Source organism: Colossoma macropomum, unplaced genomic scaffold (assembly GCF_904425465.1).
Source record: "Colossoma macropomum unplaced genomic scaffold, Colossoma_macropomum, whole genome shotgun sequence".
NCBI lineage: Eukaryota > Metazoa > Chordata > Actinopteri > Characiformes > Serrasalmidae > Colossoma > Colossoma macropomum.
Genome location: NW_023494810.1, coordinates 18,573,977 through 18,594,843, shown reverse-complemented (window position 1 = coordinate 18,594,843; position 20,867 = coordinate 18,573,977). Strand labels below are relative to the sequence as shown.

Genomic DNA, 20,867 nt, shown 5'->3' with positions numbered 1-20,867 from the left:
CTTTGTATATTTTTCTTGTAATCTTTGTACATATACATATATATCTTTATACTTTTATTGTTTATTCTATTTTATATATTGTTTGTATATTTCCTGCTGCTCTGTCTTCTGTGCTGCTGTAACACCGCAAATTTCCCCGTTGTGGGATTAATAAAGGATTATCTTATCTTATCTTATCTTATCTTAGAACCTATGGTCTCCCTGCCCGCAAACTGTTAGGCTTTTTAGACAAAGGACTCCCTCGTCTCCCTCTGCGGGGTGGTCTTTGGCTTCCTTTTCATAGATGCATCTACACACATAAAGCAATGGCTCATGGGAACTCAAGGCTGAAAAGGCTACACTGGTGCATCCTCAGAATTTGGAGAAAAGAAGGCCACATTTCTTGGCTGTATTTTAAGGATCCTCCACATTCTTTTGAAATGGGACGTGTATGCTGCTGATCAGACCTTCGAAGGTCGCAGCCCTGTAAATGTCTCTCCTCAAACAGTAAAAAAACATGTTCATTCTGTTTGCGCATTAGGCCATTCCAGAACCATTTGGCTCTAGATTGTTACTACATTGCTAATTCTTTCTCTCTTTCCATTAAATTTATTCATTAGTTCTACTTCAGCTCATGTTTGTTACTACATGAATGAATATGATAACACATTTTGTTTCCAAATATTTATCTTTTCTTAATGATTTATTAGTTTGTTCATAATTCTGTTCCTGGTTACTACTATTTTAGTTAATATTAGTATATTAATAAATTAGTTATTATATTAGTTTATTTATGTGTTTTTTTGTTTTTGTTTTTATTTTAAACTCAATGCAGGGACTCAAGAAATGCTCAGAAAGGGGTGCCAGAAAAATCCTGAGAGGAACGCTCAAGGGGTTTGGTCTGGCACAGTCAAGAAAAGGCAAGAGGGAAGAGAGACCCAAGAGAAAACTCGAGGGGGTATACTTACTGTCCCAGACCTGTATAGCACTCTGAAAAGAGAACTCAAGACTGAGCACTGAGCTGTGAAAACACTCCCCTTAAACAGGAGAATCACATTTAATGCCATTTGTCTCTTGATTACAAGGGAGGTGCCCTTTGTCTCCCTCTGGTGGCCAGGCTTGGCCTAACTGGCAGCCCAGCTGTAAACCATTATTATATTAGTTAACCTGTCTGTTATGCATTACAGATAATCAAAGTATTTGTTTATAATTTGTTTACGCAGCAGTCATTAAGGAACCATAGTGTAAAGTGTTACCAGTTTTTCCATAATGAAAAGCTGTGAGGAGAATGGCATCACAGTAATTACTGCTGTTTACCTTTCCTAAGTTCTGCCTCCAGGCAATGGTCACGATGGGAGCTTCTCATGCTTAACAGCCAAATTTAGCTTTCCTAACCTTCACAGGTAATAAACTTTCCTGCCACTCTTTTCCCATTTTTCAATGGAATTTCAGTGAAGTATTTGCCATTTATGGTAGATAGTATACTTATTAATCAAGGTATTGCCAAGATAATGACATAAATACACTACAATACCCATAATGCAGTGTCCTCAAACCCCAACACTGTGCATGACCATAGTAAAACTAAAAGGAAAAACCACACACTTAAATTAAGTCATGAGTCAGGTCAACATGCTGTTTGAATCCCCATCTCTTCAATCATCGATGCACACTCCTTGTCCAGTATTTAATCCAGAAACGAGATTGTTTTTTATGAAATTCACTCTTTTCAACCAACATGTACAAATTATGCTCTAGCAGTTGTTGGAGAACCGTGAGTATATCTGTATGCCATCAATGTACACAACAGTGAGCTAGGTAGGTACAATAATTAATAAGCAAATTAATTACTAAGTAAAATTGACCAGTTCAGTACTGCAAACGTAACATTTGCCATAGACATCTATGCCTAGTGCTGTACAAAATAGGACTCTACTTAACCAGTCTTTACCCGCCGGTGTGTGCTATCAGCTTTTATAGTAAGGTGCTAGGCAGCTAAATGCGAGGTCGACAGTTGTGTGTTGTGTTTAAAATTGCATTTGGAAGCTACAATAAACTTTATAACTTTAAAAAGACAAGTAATCCAAAAGTAACAAAAGTATCTGTTATCACATCAGATCGTGTTACTTTAATTTAGTAATTATTTGGATTATGCTACATATTACATTTTTTAGCGTGTAATCAGTAATCTGTACCAGAATATATTATCAAAATAACCCTCCCAACCCTAGAGTGGTAAAGTTGGTTTTACTTTGGATGCTTGCTGAATGCTGCCCAGCGATGGACTGGCGACCTGTCCAGGGTGTATCCTGCCTTCCGCCCAATGACAGCTGGGATAGGCTCCAGCACCCCACCGCGACCCAGAAGGATAAGCGGTTTAGATGATGTATGTATGTATGTATGCTTGCTGAATGTTCAACTTTTCATTTATTTTTCATTGTAATTTTTTTCTAAAACATTGTAAACAAAGGGGCTGTCCTGATCATGCCAGGACTTTTATAGAATGCTTTGTAAGGAATTAAATTCTTAGGTATAAAAATTTATTGAGCATTTTTATACTGCATCCATCCAAAAATGGATAGATGAGAGAGGGAAGATTAAAGAAGTGTTTCAGGTGTGCAGTTGGATCTCTGACCCATTGCAATGGCAAAACAAACCCATACTACACATGTACTGTTGTACAGTTAACTGTCTGCATAACAAAGATATAACTGTGTTTCAGTATTTCAATTTCAATATCTAAAATGATTTCTCTACTTTCACTGCTTCTCTACTAATCAGGGTGTGCCAATAGAGCTAACTGTTGCATAATCTCTGGCACAGATAACTCGGAGGACGAGGGCAAGCAATAGCCTCCAGCAGTGGCTAAGCTGCAGCTGCAGCCCCAAGTGCTGTCTCTGTAACCGAACATTAGGGGCCACGACGTCAGGTCCCATACGCCGATCTGCCTTTGGAACCTGGTGAATGCTGCCTTGCCTGCGATTGATGAGGAGGTCTCCTGCACAGTGTTCACTCTCATCCCTCTCTACCTGTTTTACCTCTCACTCTCTCTCTCTCTCACAGCTGTGCCTGACCTGCCAGAGCCCCACCTTGCCACATTTGTCCCCAAGCCTGATTATTTCAATCCTGGCTGCTGGCCATGTTTGGAGGGCAAGGAAAGTGGGCCTGGGGAGGATGATGACTTTCACTGGCCCGAAATTTCCACAGTGCCAGCTAGTGCTCAGTAGAGTACTGTTGAGTCAGCACCTTAATCCACAGCATTGCCCCGTGTCCCAGCGTGCTTGGTGCACGTTCCTTCAGTGCCACGCAATGCTCAAGAGAGCACCACTAGATGAGCATGGTTGCCGCTGCTCATTGCTGTCCCTGGTGCCATCCGTGCTCTGGGGAGCACTGATGAGCTGCCATTTGCTTCACTGGCGCTGCCTTGTGCTCTGCAGAGCACCATAAATCATCACCAGATTCTGCTGGGCCATCTGGGATCACTGCCGTGCAAGCCTTGCCTCTCTTGCTGGGGCGCGGCCATCGGATGTTGATTACTGTTCAACCCTGGTGGGTGTCCTCTAAAGTGGTGGGGGACTAGGACACATATGATGTGTGCTTGTGAGGTGCGATCCTTTCCTTGCTCATGGACAGCTAGGACAAATCAAGGGAGGATCACAGATAGGGTTTAAAAGAATCTCTTCAAGTCATGCCAGGGAAGAGAAGACTGAGGTTGGGGGGATTTTGAGAGTGATTGGGCCGAATTCAGTGAGTTTAGCCAAGCTAGACTTTATTTCAGTTTGGGTTTGCTTTTGTTCAGGTTTATGGAAATAAAATTTTTTTGTGCACCCGTGCTGAGTATGTGGGGGTTTTTGGGTTCATGTTTGGTTTCCTAGTAAGCGTGAGTTCCTGGTTTTCCTTTTAAAAACAGTTGGTGAATGAGGCCATATTTGTACCGTACTGTAAAATATTAACCCCCCACAAAATCTATATTAGATTACACATTCTTAATTAAAGAGGCAGTCAATCTAAAGAAACATACAAGTAAACGCTAATCGTCTGACAGCTCAGCTAACGTTAGTGGCCTATTTACAGGTTAACTCACTTCACCATGTATCTTTAAGCTGGAAAACAGTTTTGAGAGCTAAAACATTGTCTGTTGATCAGTAGTGGTATACCACAATGCTGAGATATACCACAATACTGAGATTTGGTTCTTATCACCAGCTTCTTATTCCAATTTTACCTTCCACCTTAAGTGGTGCAGCAGTTGCATTCTGGCACCCATGAAGCATGTTAAAGAGCACAATGATTACAAACGTGACAAACCCACTAAATAATCTAGAAAGGTTTAATCCAGTTAATCTATACGATTAGATTAAAAATTTTCACTGCAATGTTTCATACGTGCTGTTCAACTTGAGCTGTGTCTGAATAGCTTAATGAACATTCCTTTTCTATCTGCTTTCCTCAATTTTGCTCTAATCTTTAATCTGTTAGGCATGTAAATCCACATTCTAATCAGATGTGCAAACGCATTTAATGATTCAGATCAGCCATAAAACAGGTAGGAAAGGAGCATTGATTCAACTATTCTTAACCAGCCTAAACAGACTAACCACTATGGAAGATCACCCATAAAGCAATGCATTATCACATCACATTCCTAATCCCTATTCCGCCTCAGAACAGAATAGAAGAAACTCATCCATGAAATGAAGAAAAGGAGGGATCTCTACAACCGTTTTACTAAACAATTTGGAGAGAAATTGCCAGAGTGCTGAAAGGTAGAAGTGAATTATGTATATTTTGTGTGACTGACTGATATGGCTACTTAGCTAGTTAGCCAAATAAACTTTTTTCCTAAAAGTTTGCAGTTACAACCAAGCTTCTGAGCACTACAGCAGTATAATGCTAACATGTTTTTAGATCAAGTGTTCTCAATCCCAGTCCTGGCAACCCAACACGACACATATTGTTGTGTTTTGTCTCATCATGCACCCCTGATTCAACTTGTTAACACATTAACAAGCTCCTTGTTGGCTTGGTCAGGTGTCAGCACAGAGAAATCACAAAACCTGCAAAGCAAAGGGCCACCAGGACTGGGATTGGGAACCCATGATTTAGACTACTGATGTTAAATGTGGGGAAAAAATATAATCCGTTATACACCCTACTAAATCAAAGTTCCAAAACTACAGCTATATAGCTCCATCAGTAAAGCAGCTGTTTTCTGTTGGGACCATGGTTTATTTGCATTTTGACTTGATGAATGTGTCAGATGAGTGAATTGTGTGCATTATCCATTTTCTTTTTGGGGTTGAGTTATAACAAATTTTTATTTGATCAATAGTTTTTTGAATGGAAATTACATGAACAAGTGACAAAAGACAGTAAGATATTGTGCTAGAGATAAATAAATAAATACATTTTAAAAAATGTTTGTTTTTACATTTCTGCGAAAAACACGAAGTCCAAAATTATTCTTACCTTTTCTCAGTAATCAATGGCAAAGCCTTTATTTGCCATCACAGCAATGAAAGGCTTCTTATAATTGCCAGCAAGCTTTTTGCATGTATCCACTGGGATTTTGGACCATTCCACTTTTGCGACAGTTTCCAGGTCTTTGAGGTTTGAAGGCTTCCTTGTCATCGCTCTGGTCTTTAGTTCCATCCATACATTCTGTCTGGGCCACTCCAAAATGCTGATATTGTTCTCTGATGACCATTTCTTGAACACTTTGGCTGTATGTTTTGAATCACCGTCTTGTTGGAAGGTACAATGCTGCCCAAGGCCAAGTTTGTCTGCAGACTACCTGACATTTTCCTCCAAAATCTTAATGTAGTCTATTCTCATGAAGCCATTTACTTTGACAAGTTTGCCTGGACCATTGGCTAACAAACCCCCTTAAATCATTACATTTCTACCACCATGTTTGACCTTGGGGATAATGTTCTTGGGGTTAAACCCTGCTCCTTTCTTTCACCTAACAAAATGTCCCTGTGTCCAAAGAACTCCATTTTCATCTCACCTGATCATGGAATTAACGACCAAAAGCTTTCTTCTTTGTCCATGCAAGCTTTTGCAAAATTCTTGTCTAACTTTTGCAAAAGTTCACATCGACAAAAAAGAAAGAGTGAGAATTCTCTGCCTGTCTTGGAGAATGGGAGTCCTCTGTGGACGGCATCCATGGAGACCAGTTGTACAGTTTCCGCTGGAGTATCTGCCTTGAGATTTTGGTACCAGAATTGCTCAGATTCATCAGGATGGCCTTGGTGGTGATCCTTGGATTCTCGTTGGCTTCTCACACTACCATTCTTGCCAGCACAAGAGTCACTTTTTGCTTCCTTTTCAGTGTGGAACTCCTTGTACTTTTTGATTATGTTTTGCACTGTGGTCACTGGTGCTTGAAAACACTTGGATATGGCTTTAAAGCCTTTCCTTGTGAGCAGGCACAATGTGCAACCAGAGGTCCTGTCTTTGGTTTTGGCCATGACTTGCAATTGACTAGTAACTGATTATAGAACTACTGCATCCGCTGTTCTCAATTTAAAGTTGATTAGAATGCTCTAGAACATGGAAGAAATTCCATTTGCAATGGTATAGAAGCTTGCAATGCATTCCAACAGGACATGACATTTTTAGTAAAAATGTAAAAAAAAAATGTAGAAATAGTTCAAATGTATCATTAACATCTCTAGCACAATGACTTGCTGTTGCTTTTGTGACTTGTTTATGTCATTTTCAGCCAAAAGAAACTTATTAGTCAAATAAAAAAATATTATAAGCCTTTTGCTAAAACACCATACAGAGAAATCAAATGTTTTATGACCTTAAACACTTCGAACAAAACATTTATTTTAATTTGGAAACTCTGAAGTAGGCTTATTGTGTGCGTAGTATTGTAGGCTTTTATTTTAATGTATTCATGAACATACTCTAGATTCTTAATGAGATGTTACAGTACTGTCAATTTTGTCCAAATATCAAACACACACACACACACACACACACACACACACACACACACACACACACACACACACACACATCACTATTCATTAATTAACTGGTAACTAATCCATCAGATTGGTCAACAAATTTGGATAAGTGAATTTTAAATACAGTGTAAATCTGTCCATAAGCTCATATTAGGCACACACTACGAATGAAAAAAAATATTTTACTGTAGCATTAATTGACAGCTTAGTACACCTTAGCCAAATTGTGGCTGTATTGTCTTTGAAAATATATATGTTGGTGCCACATCTGCTGCTGCCAGTTCCCCTCCTCACCTACAGAGGTCACTCTCAACTGTTCCTCATCAGCAGCCATGTTTGTGTATAAAAGACCATGGTAAAGTTTAGTTTATTGTGCCTGTGTGTGTCCTGTATTAGTCATGCCCTGCATTTCTGAGCATTGTTACTCCTGTATTGCTTTCCTGGTTATGACCCTTTGCTTTCATTTCTTGTGTTTGATTACTGGATTGTGCTTTTGGACTGTTTGCTTAAATCATCTGCAAGTCTGTTTGGTTTCGACCATGCCTGTTAACGACTATGATTTTAGTTAAATAACCTGCACTTGACTCAGTCAGATTGGAATGGGATTTACCTAATTACATGATATGCTATGAAAATGTACTTCAAAAATAAAATTTTAAATCAGATCTTTTTATCCATTTCTAAAAAAGATTCTCTGAGGGAAAAAAAAACTGACTATACTGGGCTCTTTAATCAGCAATTGAAAATTTCGACAACTCTGTTCCAACAACGTTGGGACAATGTAAAAAATTTAAATAAAAACAGAATGCAATGCTGTGCAAATCATTTAAACTATAAATTTAACTGGAAGTAGTATAAAGACAACATATCAAATGTCACCCATGCTGTGTGCACTAATGCCATACCATCACGGATGCTGGCTTCTGAACTGTGCACTGATAAGCCGGATGCTCCCTCTTCTCTTTAGTCCAGAGGACACATCCATAATTTCAACAAAAAAAAAAAATCAAATTTTGATTTGTCAGAACACAGGACACTTTTCCACTTTGCCTCAGTCCATCTAAAATGAGCTCAGGTCCAGAGAAGATCCCACTGTTTTTGGATCCTATACATATATATGCTTTTACCTTGCATTTGTGAATGCACTGACAGACTGTGTTCACAGACAGTGGTTTTCAGAAGTGTTCCAGTAAAGAATTGTGTCTGTTTTTAATGCACTGCTGCCTGAGGGCCCAAGGGTTTTCAGCCTTGTCCCTTGCATACAGGCATTTCTCTGGATTCTCTGAATCTTGTTATGATATTATGTAGATTATGAAATATCCAAGTTCTTTGCTATTTTACATCAAAAATGTTATTCTTGAATCGTTGCACCATTTACCCAAGCAGTATTTCACAGAGTGGTGAAATCTTTACTTTTGAAAGACTTAGCCTCTCTGGTATGCTCTTTTTATACCCAATCATGTTACTGACCTGGTGCCAATCAACCTAATTAGTTGTGAAATGTTCCACTAGTTTTTTTTTTTTCTTACACAAACTCCAGTCTTTTGTTGTCCCTGTCCCAACTTTTTTGAAATGTACTGCTGGCATCAATTTAAAAATGGACATGTTTTCTTAAAAAACAATACAATTTCTCAGTTTCAACATTTGATATGCTGTCTTTATACTTTTTTCAATTAAATATAGTGTTTCAATTATTTGCAGTTCATAGCATTCTGTTTTTATTTACATTTTGCACAGCATCACAACTTTATTTGGAAACGGGGCTATAACAGGAAACTTCTCTGCAAGGAGGCAGGTATTGATAGTAGCCATTCATTTAGTGCATAAGAGACAGCACATAGAAGGTTAGGCTATAACTGAACAGGAAGCAAACTGATGGCTTGATTCAGTAGGTAAGTTCATCCAAAAGTAAATCAACTGTTGTCAATGGCAATGGCATAACAAATGAGGTAGCATGTAGGCCAGCAGGTTGCAGCACCACGAGAACTGCACAATGCAAGCTCACTGTCAAAGATGAAAAGGACCAAATCTAGTGACCTACATCATCAAGATGATTCCCTCCCCCTTCCTCTGTTTACACTGCATGAGCGATGAGACAAATAACTGTATTTCTCCTTTAATTAATCTAAGTAACAGTAAAATTTATGGCTTGAATGTTTGACAAACAAAAAAAACCTTGTGAAGTGTGAAAAGAAAACTTGTTCAAGATTTATCAAATAAACTGTCATGCTGTGTCTTGATTCGCTCATTAGTTCCACATCTAGTAAATCAGTACACAGTAAATACGAATTTGGGCAATGGCTAGGTGCCTTGAGGTGGGAACACTGGGACACTGAAGACTCAATCACATGTGCAGTGGGTGCAAAAACAATATGTAACAACATGGTACCAACAACATTGACTGGGAAGCTCATCCACTGTGCTGTGATTAAACATACTGTTATTTTTTGAATGGAATAGTCCAATCATTACAATAATACTCATTCTTTACACTGAGACCCAGATACAGTCATGTGTCAGTCACACAGAGACTGCAATTTAATTGCAATTAATGTAATGCACTTAGGCCATTCTTCAGGCGATTAACACCACTAGCATAAATGCTAATTTTGTTAGCACTAAGCTAACCAAGGGCCACCTAATTAAAACAGTCAACTGGCAACAGAGTAGACATTTACCCAACATTTCAGTAGCACTACATCTGATCCTTTCAGAAAATATTCAAACTTAAAGTCTATAACTGAATATTGCAGTTACAGAGGACTAGTTAGCCTGTTAGCAGTTTAGGCTACTTTAATATCATAAAATGAACAAATAAAGTGCAATACTTGCAAAATACACCGTGGTCTATTGTGTCATTACACTAAAAATATATGTGTGTGGTAGCTGGTGGCAAACATTAACATCAAAGTGTATAAATAAAGTTAAATCACGGACAAATGCAGCTGTTAGCATAAGTATTTAACAGGTTGCTATAAATATAAACTGTGATAAATTGGTTTGCTAGACCAAAATCTTTATTGTTGGTAGGCTTTTTCTATTCACAGATGTGAAAAATACACATTTAATATTTTTTTCCAGGGCAAGAGGCAGGTGAGATAACATACAGCTTTCATTCTCTGTTTAAAAAGCTTCCGAAAGTCAAGCTGCAGGCGTGACACTATTTTCAGTCAGGAAGTATAGTGAACAGTCACTGCTCACTGGTTTTTATGGTGCACTGCATGAACTTTAGGGAACAGAAGTTGCAGTGGAACAACTTTGACAATGAGGTACCCTAGAAAATGGCAGTACCTTTACTACTAAACCAGGGAGCTCTTTGAAACACACCCTCAGTCAAGTGATCAAGTCCCTTATTTGGAGCTACCAACAGAACTCTTATTTTCCTGGATCAAAGCCAAAAGGACGACATTCCCAGCAAACTTGGAGGACGCATCAAGTCTTGTTCACCCAAACAGCAGTGATGGAATTTCCCCTCCAAATTCCACAGAGGAATTCAGTGGAGGTTAATAAACTTTGAGTGAGACTGATCATGTCAGACTCATATGAGACTGAACTTTGGCCATGCAATCTCCTTTCACTAATACGCAATCATAATATTTAAGCATTATGTTACATTTCTTAAGCTAAAACACACCACTAGCTTTTTGCCTGAGTGAGTCTCGTTTGCCTTTTAAAAGCCAGTGCTACTGTCCTTTGTCCCAGCATCCTTTGTATCAGAACAAAGAAGCTCGCTAATTTTAAAAAATGGTGCCATCTTCTGTTCTTGCTAGGAAAACAAACGACAGCAAGACTCCTCTTCTTATGTAATCATGCATGCACACAATCACAAACATACTCTTCCTCTCTCTCACTCCTCTCACTCTCACACTCTCTCACACACACTCTTGATCTAGTTTTAGACCTCATTCTAGTTCTGCAATATATTTGGGCCATCTTGCATTCACAAAATGGTTAAAGTCTACCCACAGATTTTTACAATGATGTTCAAGTCGAGAGGCTGTGAAGGTCATTCTAAAAGCTTCAGCTTTTGCTTCTTTAAGTAGTTTAAGTAGCAGCGGTGGATTTTGAAGCATGTTGTGGATCGCTGTCCTATTGTAGAAGCCAGATACTTTTTAGCTTCAGTTCCTTGACTGACATTTGCTTACAGAATTTGCTAATATATAGTACAATCCATCCTTCCATCTACCTGTGCAATGTTTCCTGTGCCACTGGCTGCCATACAACCCCAAAGCATAATAGATCCACCGTTACTGCTTAACAGTTGGCCAGGTGTTCTTTTCATTAAATGTTACGCCTTTTTCTCTCAAAACATACCTTTGGTGATTGTGGTAAAAGAGTTTCTTTTTTACTTCATCAGTCCACTGCACCTATTTCCAAAATGCCTCTGGCTTATCTACATGTTATTGTGGTGACATCGAAGGTAAGTTTTCCTTCTGATGACTCTTTCATGCAGATCTTGTGCAAGTTGTTTGTGCGCAATACTGGACAGTAGAACAGTGTACCACCACTCCTGTGTCAGCTAAAACGTCCTGCAGGTTCTTTGCTGTGAAATATGGGTTTTGCTTTGTCTTTCTGGCCAGCATACACGTACTTCTATCTAAAGGATTCTTGGCCCTCCAAAGATCCCCTTAATTCATTAATTTCTTAACGAATTTTGGGCAGTGGTAATTGCAAGCTTGAAGCCCTTTGATATCTTTTATAGATTTCCTCTGCTTTATAGACATACATTTTCAGATCATCAGCAAGCTCTTTAGATGAATTGGTTGCTGCGTGTTACAGAGTCAGAGAATTTATCACACTTTAGAATTGTCATCAGCTGATAATTCCTAATGAAAATTTTAGGATAAGCAGTTTAGAAAATGTGTGTGTGTGTGTGTGTGTGTGTGTGTGTGTGTGTGTTATTCCAATTGTTATTTTTAATCATTTTATTTTTTACCCTCTCAAGTGGTTGTGTTAGTATTTTTGTTATACACAAGACTATGGCCGAGGTTTTCTAAGTTCCATTTATTCAGTTTAATTTCATCTACCTATTTAAAGAAAAAGTCACTATAAAGAATGGATGCCTGATGATATCATCATCATATGATTTTTTAGAAGATAATTATTAAAAAAATATTAGCACTGATGTTTACATTTTACAGATATTTCAAACTGATATTTATATTAAATACCAAATAATAATAGTAAAAAACAAAAAATATTAGATTACATACATAAAGACATTTATTACCTACATTTTATTCATTTTTTTGCATTTGTAATCCTACAGAAATAAATGTTATATTTCTCTGTAATGCTAATCTAGATAGATGTAGTCCCAATTGCCAACACATATGCCAACTTTGGGATCAGTATCAGCAGATGTGTAAGTGAAAAAGTACCGGATATCTGCATCAGTCTACAATTCCCATATTGATGCATGCTTCCTGTAAAGTTTTAATATTTTTAACTGATTATACTTTTACAAAGAAAAGTCCACATTAAATATTTCTAATTTGATTATTCTTCATTCCTCCACTACTGTATTCCATTCTGTCCATCTGTGTAAAATCTTGGTTGGGATAACATTTTCAATGTTGTGAGCGGTTTAATTGTAACAAGCACTTAGGATATTATACAGAGCTATTTAGTAACTATTTAGCTTGTTACATTTAGCTACAGATGAATTTTTAAAATGGGCATTGTTCTTTAAAATCATGCATTTCAACATAAAATGGATCATGAACAAAGGGAAAAAATATAGGATATACAGAGAATGTTTTAGAAGATTGGCATTTGTGTTATTGATTTGTGACATTCCATGTGACAACAGCTCCTCAGTAGGTTTATTAAATCAGTTTGATCGCAGGTCAGTATGTTTAAGTTTAAAGCTGGAGTATGTGATTTTGTAGAAACTAGGAAGTGTAATGTCCACAAAAAATTGGAAATTGTGGTCATGAATGAATAGCAAGCAGTTGTGAAAAAAAATGCTTAGTGAAAACGATGTTAGCAATTGTAAAAAAAAAGTAACCCATTTATTTTTACATTCTATTTTTAAGATGTTTCTGACAACCACTCACATTTGGACAGTCCAGCATCTCCTTCATGGAAGGTTTTCTTAATTTTTTCTGCTGTGAGATCCTATGAAAAAAGTCAAGCATGTGTGGCAGTGTGATGTCCACAACCTTTATTATCAAAGAGTGAATATGAATGCAGATGTTTTTATGATTTTATATCTAGATTAAAACAAACAGCTACAAGGCTAGTGAAACAAACCGCTCCATACCTAGTATTCTTGAGCAAAACAGTAAGCAAGGCTTGTCTTTTTGCGTGTTCTTATACAGCTTGAACCTCTTTTAATGTTTGTGCTCTATTCAATTTTGCCATTTATAGATAAATTAGAATTCATTCATTTTTATTCAACATATAATGTTGTACTATTTAGACTATCTTGAAAAGAAATCAACCATGTTTAAATGTCATACTTCCATTGTCACAGTTGCATTGCCACACACTAGCGAAAACTGTCACTGAAAAAAGCAACACTAGCTGTTTTAAAAGAGTAATGTATAATTCATAAACTATTTTTTTTTTTTTTGTGGACATTACCCTGCTACCCATGCTTGACTTTTTTAGAGGATTCCACAGCAGCAAAGACAAACTGCACCTGAAGAAGACACTGGACTCTCCAAATGTAAATGGTTGTCAGGAACTGTGCACAAACAGTCTGAAACAAAATTACAAAAGGTTGCGTTAATAGGTCATAGAATGCATGAAAAACAGTTGTCTTTTCACAAGAATGAGTCAAATACTATAGAAAAAGTTAACTAGCCTACGTCATGTTTGAAAACATCAATGAACAGAATGATTGAAATCAAACTAATAGCTTATTTGAATACAGAATGATGAATGATTGAAAACTCTTACTTATAGTGAAAGGGTCTGTGGTGGTTTGGCAAAACACACTTTGTTGAAAAAAATATACTGTGAGCCAAGCTCAAACTTTTAGCTGACTGACAACAAAATTGGTGTGAATGTACCTCCTGGTGAGCAGTTAGATCCTCTGAAGAGCTGTTCTCACATGGTATTTCACACACCAAAAAACAGGTGCCTATCATCAACAATGCAAATCTAGCAGTAGTTTCTTTAAACAGGCTAAGTAAAGAACAATCTTGTGAGGTGTTATGGGGAGACCAGAGAGGGTTGAACTAGTTACAATGCTCATGATTAAGTGGCTTGACAATCAGACCCAAAATGATGTGGTAGGGAGGATGCAGCGGGGACAAGTGGGTTTACAACCAAACCAACAAATGGTATCAGAAGTGAGTTAAAAAATATCATGAAGAGGGAAACAACTCTGTAGGTAGTGGCAGTATGTTCACGTAACCTTGCTCTCTGTTGGAAAAAATTTCATCACTTTAACTTAAATTTTTAAGCCAATTAAATGCATCTTTTTTGAGTTACCTCAAAAATGTTTTGCAGCTGGATGCGTTAAGTTCACCTGACTCTAAACTACATTAGGTATGAGTGGATGCTCAAATGGAGAATCAACAGCTAAAATATGCAATACCAGCTAAAATTGGTCATCTTAATGGCTTAATAGCCCAGATTTACACTTTACTTTTAATGTTTTAATTGCCCAAGGTGGCCAGGAACTGTCTATTTTGACAAGAAAGGGCCACTTGACTGACATGCAATATAAACAACCGCAGACTATTATACCTGTGTTGGGAAGGACGATTCGTAAAGTGTGACAACAGCAAAAACAAACCTGCACACAACAAAATAGTACGCCCATCGGTAACCACACAAGGATCTCATTTATGAGCTATTAAATGCTACAAAGAAAACTCTTTAACAACTTTTAAATATGTAGCGTCATGAACTTCACAGAAATTCGCACTGGACAGATAAAAAACTGCACAGAAGTGCCTTCACACAACTGACAAAATCCTGATAGCGGTAACCACCTTATTGGGCGTACACTAGGCGACTTTTAAAATCCTAACAAATTTCAAAAACAGACAGCATCACAGACTTAATGTTCACCTTTAACAAAATTTTTGTTGTGTTTTGTGCTTTTGTGTACACAAAAAAAATATACGGTTGAAACACAGATATTACAATCAGAGCTAGAAAAATGTTTTACTACGAGCTGGTTGCTGACTTAATATTGTAAAGAGAGTGATTATTTGCTTAAACTGTACAAGCAATTCCTCCCCACCATCTGCTGCCCACATGGTGCAGTGCAAGCACATTTCTTTACCCTTTTTCTCTCTCCCCTTACTCTCTCATTGGCTGTTGCTTGAATAACTCATTTTATTACATTAATGACCATCTCACATTACAGGACTCGTGAATGGTTGAAAATATCAGAGGGCCTTTGATTACTTCAGAACTCAATCGGAGGGGTAAAGAGTGACTCATTTCTCCTCTCACACTACCAGACCATCTGCAATTTCAATCACTTCTGATCGAGCTCCAAACCTGGAAAATCGCTTCAGATTGTAAAAATTTGTCAGAAGTGGCAAATCAGGGTTAAAATCCGTCTAAAAATGAAGTGTAGTGTAGGCCGAGCTTTAGATATACAATGCATATCAGATGCTGGAACTGCACTTTTCTAGGAACACACCAATATTTCCAGGACATGTTAAATTTTCTTAGTTTCTAGGTGTTTTCCATGACTGAAATACTATCCTATAAACTGCAACTCTGAATATGTATGTTGAAAGGTTTCAAGAAAAAACAATCAATACTTTTACAATAACTATCAGTTAAATGTTCATTATCTAGCTTAATGTAAACTGTTGTGGGTAAAACTTACTATCTCTCCCTTTGGGCCAGCCTCACCCTTGAAACCTGGGATACCAGGATCACCCTAGAAGTAAAAAAAAAAAGAAAAGAGGAAGGAAACAAAACATAGGTTATTCCTAAGCACATTATGATCTATGGTTTGATGATTCTGTGGTCAAGCCAATGCTTGAACAGAATATTTTCAATTGCCAGGATTGTCACAAAGAATGCACTGGGATTTTCTTTTGGTACTTAATGGTACCTTTGTTAGTCTTCATTTAAGGTCAAAATCAAAAAGAATCTTTCATTTGTTAAGTAGACACTGTTGCCCTTGAACTACTTCCAGGCTCATTGCTTTTAGAAATTTGAATGACCTTGTTATTCATTTGAGAAAAAAAGCATTACCATTTTTTTTCTGTGTACACTGAGCCATCTCCATCAGGGAGAACACATAGCAATGGCCCTTCATTTGTGATTCTTCAACTTAACTCCCAGCTTTTTTTAAACAGGTTTCAAGTATTTAGTATTGTGTAATTGTGATATGGGCATCTACAGCCTGGTCAAGTAGCATCTAACGCAGTGGTCTCCAACCATGGTCCTGGAATGCTACCCTCCTGCGGAGTGTAGTTCCAACCACAATTTACCACACCTGCTCCAGCTAATCAACCTCTTCCCAAGTCCCTGATTGGCTGGATCAGATAAATTAGAGTTAAGTAAGGGATGGGGCAGCTTACTGGATACAGGTTGGAACTAAACAGCACGCTAGCTCTCCAAGACCAGGACCGGAGACCATTGATCTAATGTTTCCAATGGAAAAAATTATACCCCAGGAATGTGCATGTCAACCTTATACAAAGTAAAATGTATCTGCATGTAAAATCCAATCTAACCTGTGTGGAGACATATTCAGAACAGTAGTCAAGTCATAAACCTATGTTTGATATGAGACTGCAAAAAATGAAACTAATTTACATTAATTCTTATATCAATCTAAAAAAAAATGGAGGAAAGAAGATACTCACAGACTGCCCTTTTGGCCCAAGAGGTCCAGTTGCTCCTTGAGGTCCAGGAGGCCCACGGGGCCCTGGAAAACCAGGGGCTCCAGCAATACCAGGGGCTCCCTGTGGGAGGATATGGAAAATGAATACTGCAACGAAGAACAATGTGGTGTCTATAGTGAGCATGTGTTTGAAATATTGCTTTGAAATTGAAACGTGTGCAAAAGATTAGTATTTTTGTGCTGTATTCCCTTTTGCTGTCATAAATTAGGAGCTTGACTCAGGACATTCACTTAACGAAGTGTTATAAGTGCTCTGCAGAGATGCTTGTCTATGCTGACTTTAGTTTTTCCCACACTTGTGTTAATTAAATAATACTGGATCTCCAGTGCATTCCATCTTATCCCACTGATGTTGCAATTCTGGGTTGAGATCTGGTGGCACTGAATTGAACTGAATCAGTTGTCATGATCATGGAAAGCTTACTCGATCATCTTGAACTTTCGTGCTGAAAAAAAAAAAATTACAGATGGCCATACTGGGACACCACCAAGGATTCTCTTGACTGAATGTTACATTCTGATATTTCGTGGCATTCATATGCCCCACTTTTTTAAGGAGCCTAATTTACTGTGAGAATTCACCCTACACAATTATATCAGCATCAGCCATGTTGACTTGTGGTCTGCCTATCAGCAAAAAAGAGCAGAAACTATAACTAAATGGTTCTTTAATGTTACGGGACTTAATGTAACAGTAATTTTTGTCAGAATATAATTTTTTCCTGTCTTCCAGTGTCTCTCTCAGGAAATACGCAAATAAACCTTTGCATTTTTAGACTAGAATAATAGTGAACCACTAATGCACCTATGCACTCTTAGTAAAAAAAATTAGTTCAGGACATAGCCAGGAAAAGAGTAGAAGTTGTTCCAGTCACCCTTAGTTCTCCGATGGCCCCTGGATTCTAAATAATTTAGCTGTGGAATATATCAGCACATCGTGGCATCACGCAAAAAGAAATATAGAAGATAATGATACTTGCCTTTCTCAAATGTGGTAACTGATAGCTTAGATAGTACTTAGATAGTACTGGCTGTTTTTGAGATGCTGTTGCTTGGGCATTAAGCCTACAAGATGGCTAAAGCCTCACTACACAAGATTACACTTTGCAGCATGGAGGTCAGGTCTGCAACTAACTATGATTTTCACTTTCGATTAATTGGTTCATACAGCTTTGATGAATCGAATGATTGGGAAAGAGAAAAAGTGCTGCTAGTAGTTTTGTCATTAACTAAATATTTCACATCAAACAAAATGTTTCTTTCAAGAAATTACAAATGCAAGGAAATCATATTTGCATTTGACTTTTATCAGGAACAACAGATGCGCTGTCCCTCAAAAACACTTTTTTAATCCTTTTCAATGTGAAAGGTACAGAAACAATAAAGGAACAATGTATGACTAATCTACAAAACTTATATGGCAGGCTGAGTACTGAGTACTGTAAGCTAGTTTAATTCTACAAGAACTTTACATTGTTCTTCAAATGATTTCTCTTCTAATAATAACGAAAAGATGAAATAATTACTTTGTGTGATCAGTGACATTATATAATCAAACTTCAAATCGCCAAGCACACAGAAGCAGCCAGGTTATCAGCCATATGAGACAAACTGTCTCCTAAAGCATGCTCATCACTTGTAAAACAGTAACAAACATGGACATGATGTCAGCGCTTTTAAAAACATCCGTCCAAAAACACAGACATCTCTATTCTGGAGAGCATTTTCATTTCAAGTTCATTGTCCATGTTCAGGGACCTAAAAGACCATTTTTGTGTGAAAGGGAGGCCAAAATGCATGTTTACAAAAATGTCTGTATCCATGAGGATGTGCAAGTCTGTGTGCATTGGCGGACTAGCAACAAATAAGTACAGTTTAGCCGTGCAGCTTAGACAAATTCACCTCATCCCTTCAGCCATTGGTGCTCATTTTGCAACACCAAAACAAAGCTTGCTGAAAAGCACATAATGACATGTTATTTTAAACTTTTGACTACAGTTTTACTATGGTTTAAGCAGTAACTCACCATGCTGAGCTTTTACCATTTTCTGCCATAAATATCTTTTCTTTAGATCCTCATGCATGACAGGTTTTTGTTTGGTTTTACACATCTTACAGGAAACATCTTTTAGATGATATTAAACTGAAGTGTTCCTAAGTTTATTCAATCTCTGCTATCTTGATTTACCCACTTTCAATCAAGTAATGTAAATGGAGAGTACAAACATCATCAGGCCAACTAATCAAAGATTTACCAATGATATTAATATCAGCATTATCAACAAATGTTGATTAGTTGGTGCATCCCTAATTGAGAAAATATCCAAGAACACTGGATTGAGATCTGGTGGCCCTTGGAGAAAACACATGAAAGAACGTGTAGCATAAAAACACTAATTTAGTCATAATTTTGTTTTGACCCATGAAGAAATAATTTACTCACAGCTGATCCTTTGGCCCCAGGAATACCATCAGTGCCAGGGTTACCCTAAACAAATGAGTCATTTTTAGACAAAGGCAGTGCTTTCAGTTCATCTGTTCTGGACATTTTTGATGTTTGCTTTGTGGTCACTCACTGGAACTCCAGCAGGTCCGGGTGATCCAGGTGTTCCTGACTCTCCGCGGGGTCCCTGAGCTCCCTCAGGTCCTCGAGCACCAGTGGGGCCAGCTTCGCCCTTGAAGATAACACATGAAAGAATGTGTAGGGTAAAAAAACTCATTTTGTCATTAATTTATTTTTACAATCACTGTCTAAACTTTCATATTTGAATATCATCTGACCGTTCAATATTTGTGTAACATATTATAGCATTTAGGCTATTAAAGAAGGCACAGCTGACACAAAAGTCATTGTGCTTTATTAAAGGGCTGTAGTTAGCCACAGCTACCCAGTATGCAAAGCCTCACTAGTACTTCCAAATCTAACAGAACATAGCCTGCGAGCAAGCCACATCTTCACAATAGAAGTCCTTATAGAATAAATCAGCGAATAATTGCTGCAGAACAAATACTCTAAAATTAACAAGCAGAACCTTTTAAACACGCTACAATATGCTCTATGTTCTTAATATCTTTACGGTTTTTCTTACAGGACTGTTATATGTTTTCAAGCAGCACACTAATACAGTGGACTTGAATGTGCTATGTTCTCTTTTTCATAAGACTCCCATATAAAAACACACCAAATACAAAAGCAACATGATAAAACTAAAATCAGAAGGAGAGAATGACTAGAATTCCACTTTGAAAATAGACACTTCATTCAGTAATTACAAAAAAAAAATGCTTAATAATGGCCATGCTTAATACAGACAGTCTTACATACTAGAAAAAAAAACAAAACATAAAACAAAAACTTGCAAGATGGCACCCTGAGAGACAGCCACTGTGTTTTGGTGTCTTGTACATTTGTTTGTTTTACTTGTTAAACTTCACATGGCATCACAGTTTGACATACCTTTGACCTGAATGAGCTCCTATACATCAGGGGCTTAACACCACAAAATAATTTTCTGTGTGTATGAGCCATCTTAGCACAACAACAGCTGGCTGACAAGATTATTGTGGTTGAACAGAAACATTCAGACTCAGACTCTCATGGGTGACTTCAACCGCACCAACCTGAGTGTTGGATTACCAATATATAAACAACTGATCAGCTGCCCCACCAGAGAAGACAAAACAATTGACTACTGCTACAGCACTGTCAAAGATGCCCCACTTGGAAACACTGATCATGTCCTCATCCATCTCATCCCTCCCTAAAGACAAACGCTTAAAACCACAAAGCCTGAGGTGAAATCAGTGAGAATGTGGTCTCCTGATGCCATAGAACAGGGGTGTCAAACTCAACCAGTAAAAGGGCCATATTAAAAAATTGCAACAAATCCATGGGCCAGAGGAAATTTCATATTATTTCATTTTTAATTAATGTTGTGCTATAAGCCAAACTAGCCATTGTTTATTCGAAATATGCAAAAACTTCAATAGTAAAATATAGACACCAGTATCAGACCTTGGAAAATTACATGGACATTTGGAATATTCAAAATTTTAATGTCCCTAGGAGCTAGGTC

General features: G+C 37.7%; 1 protein-coding gene across 2 annotated transcripts in view; it reads right to left on the bottom strand.

Annotated features, from left to right (window-relative positions):
* col2a1b (collagen, type II, alpha 1b) overlaps positions 1 to 20,867 on the bottom strand; it is a 147,478-nt gene that overhangs the window by 76,575 nt on the left and 50,036 nt on the right. For both annotated transcript variants that reach the window (XM_036559043.1, XM_036559044.1), the window contains exons 19-22: positions 19,368 to 19,466; positions 19,235 to 19,279; positions 16,754 to 16,852; positions 15,763 to 15,816 (exon numbers count right to left, since the gene is read on the bottom strand). In XM_036559043.1, coding sequence (XP_036414936.1) covers positions 15,763 to 15,816; positions 16,754 to 16,852; positions 19,235 to 19,279; positions 19,368 to 19,466 — 297 coding nt within the window. The remainder of the gene's footprint in view (positions 1 to 15,762; positions 15,817 to 16,753; positions 16,853 to 19,234; positions 19,280 to 19,367; positions 19,467 to 20,867) is intronic.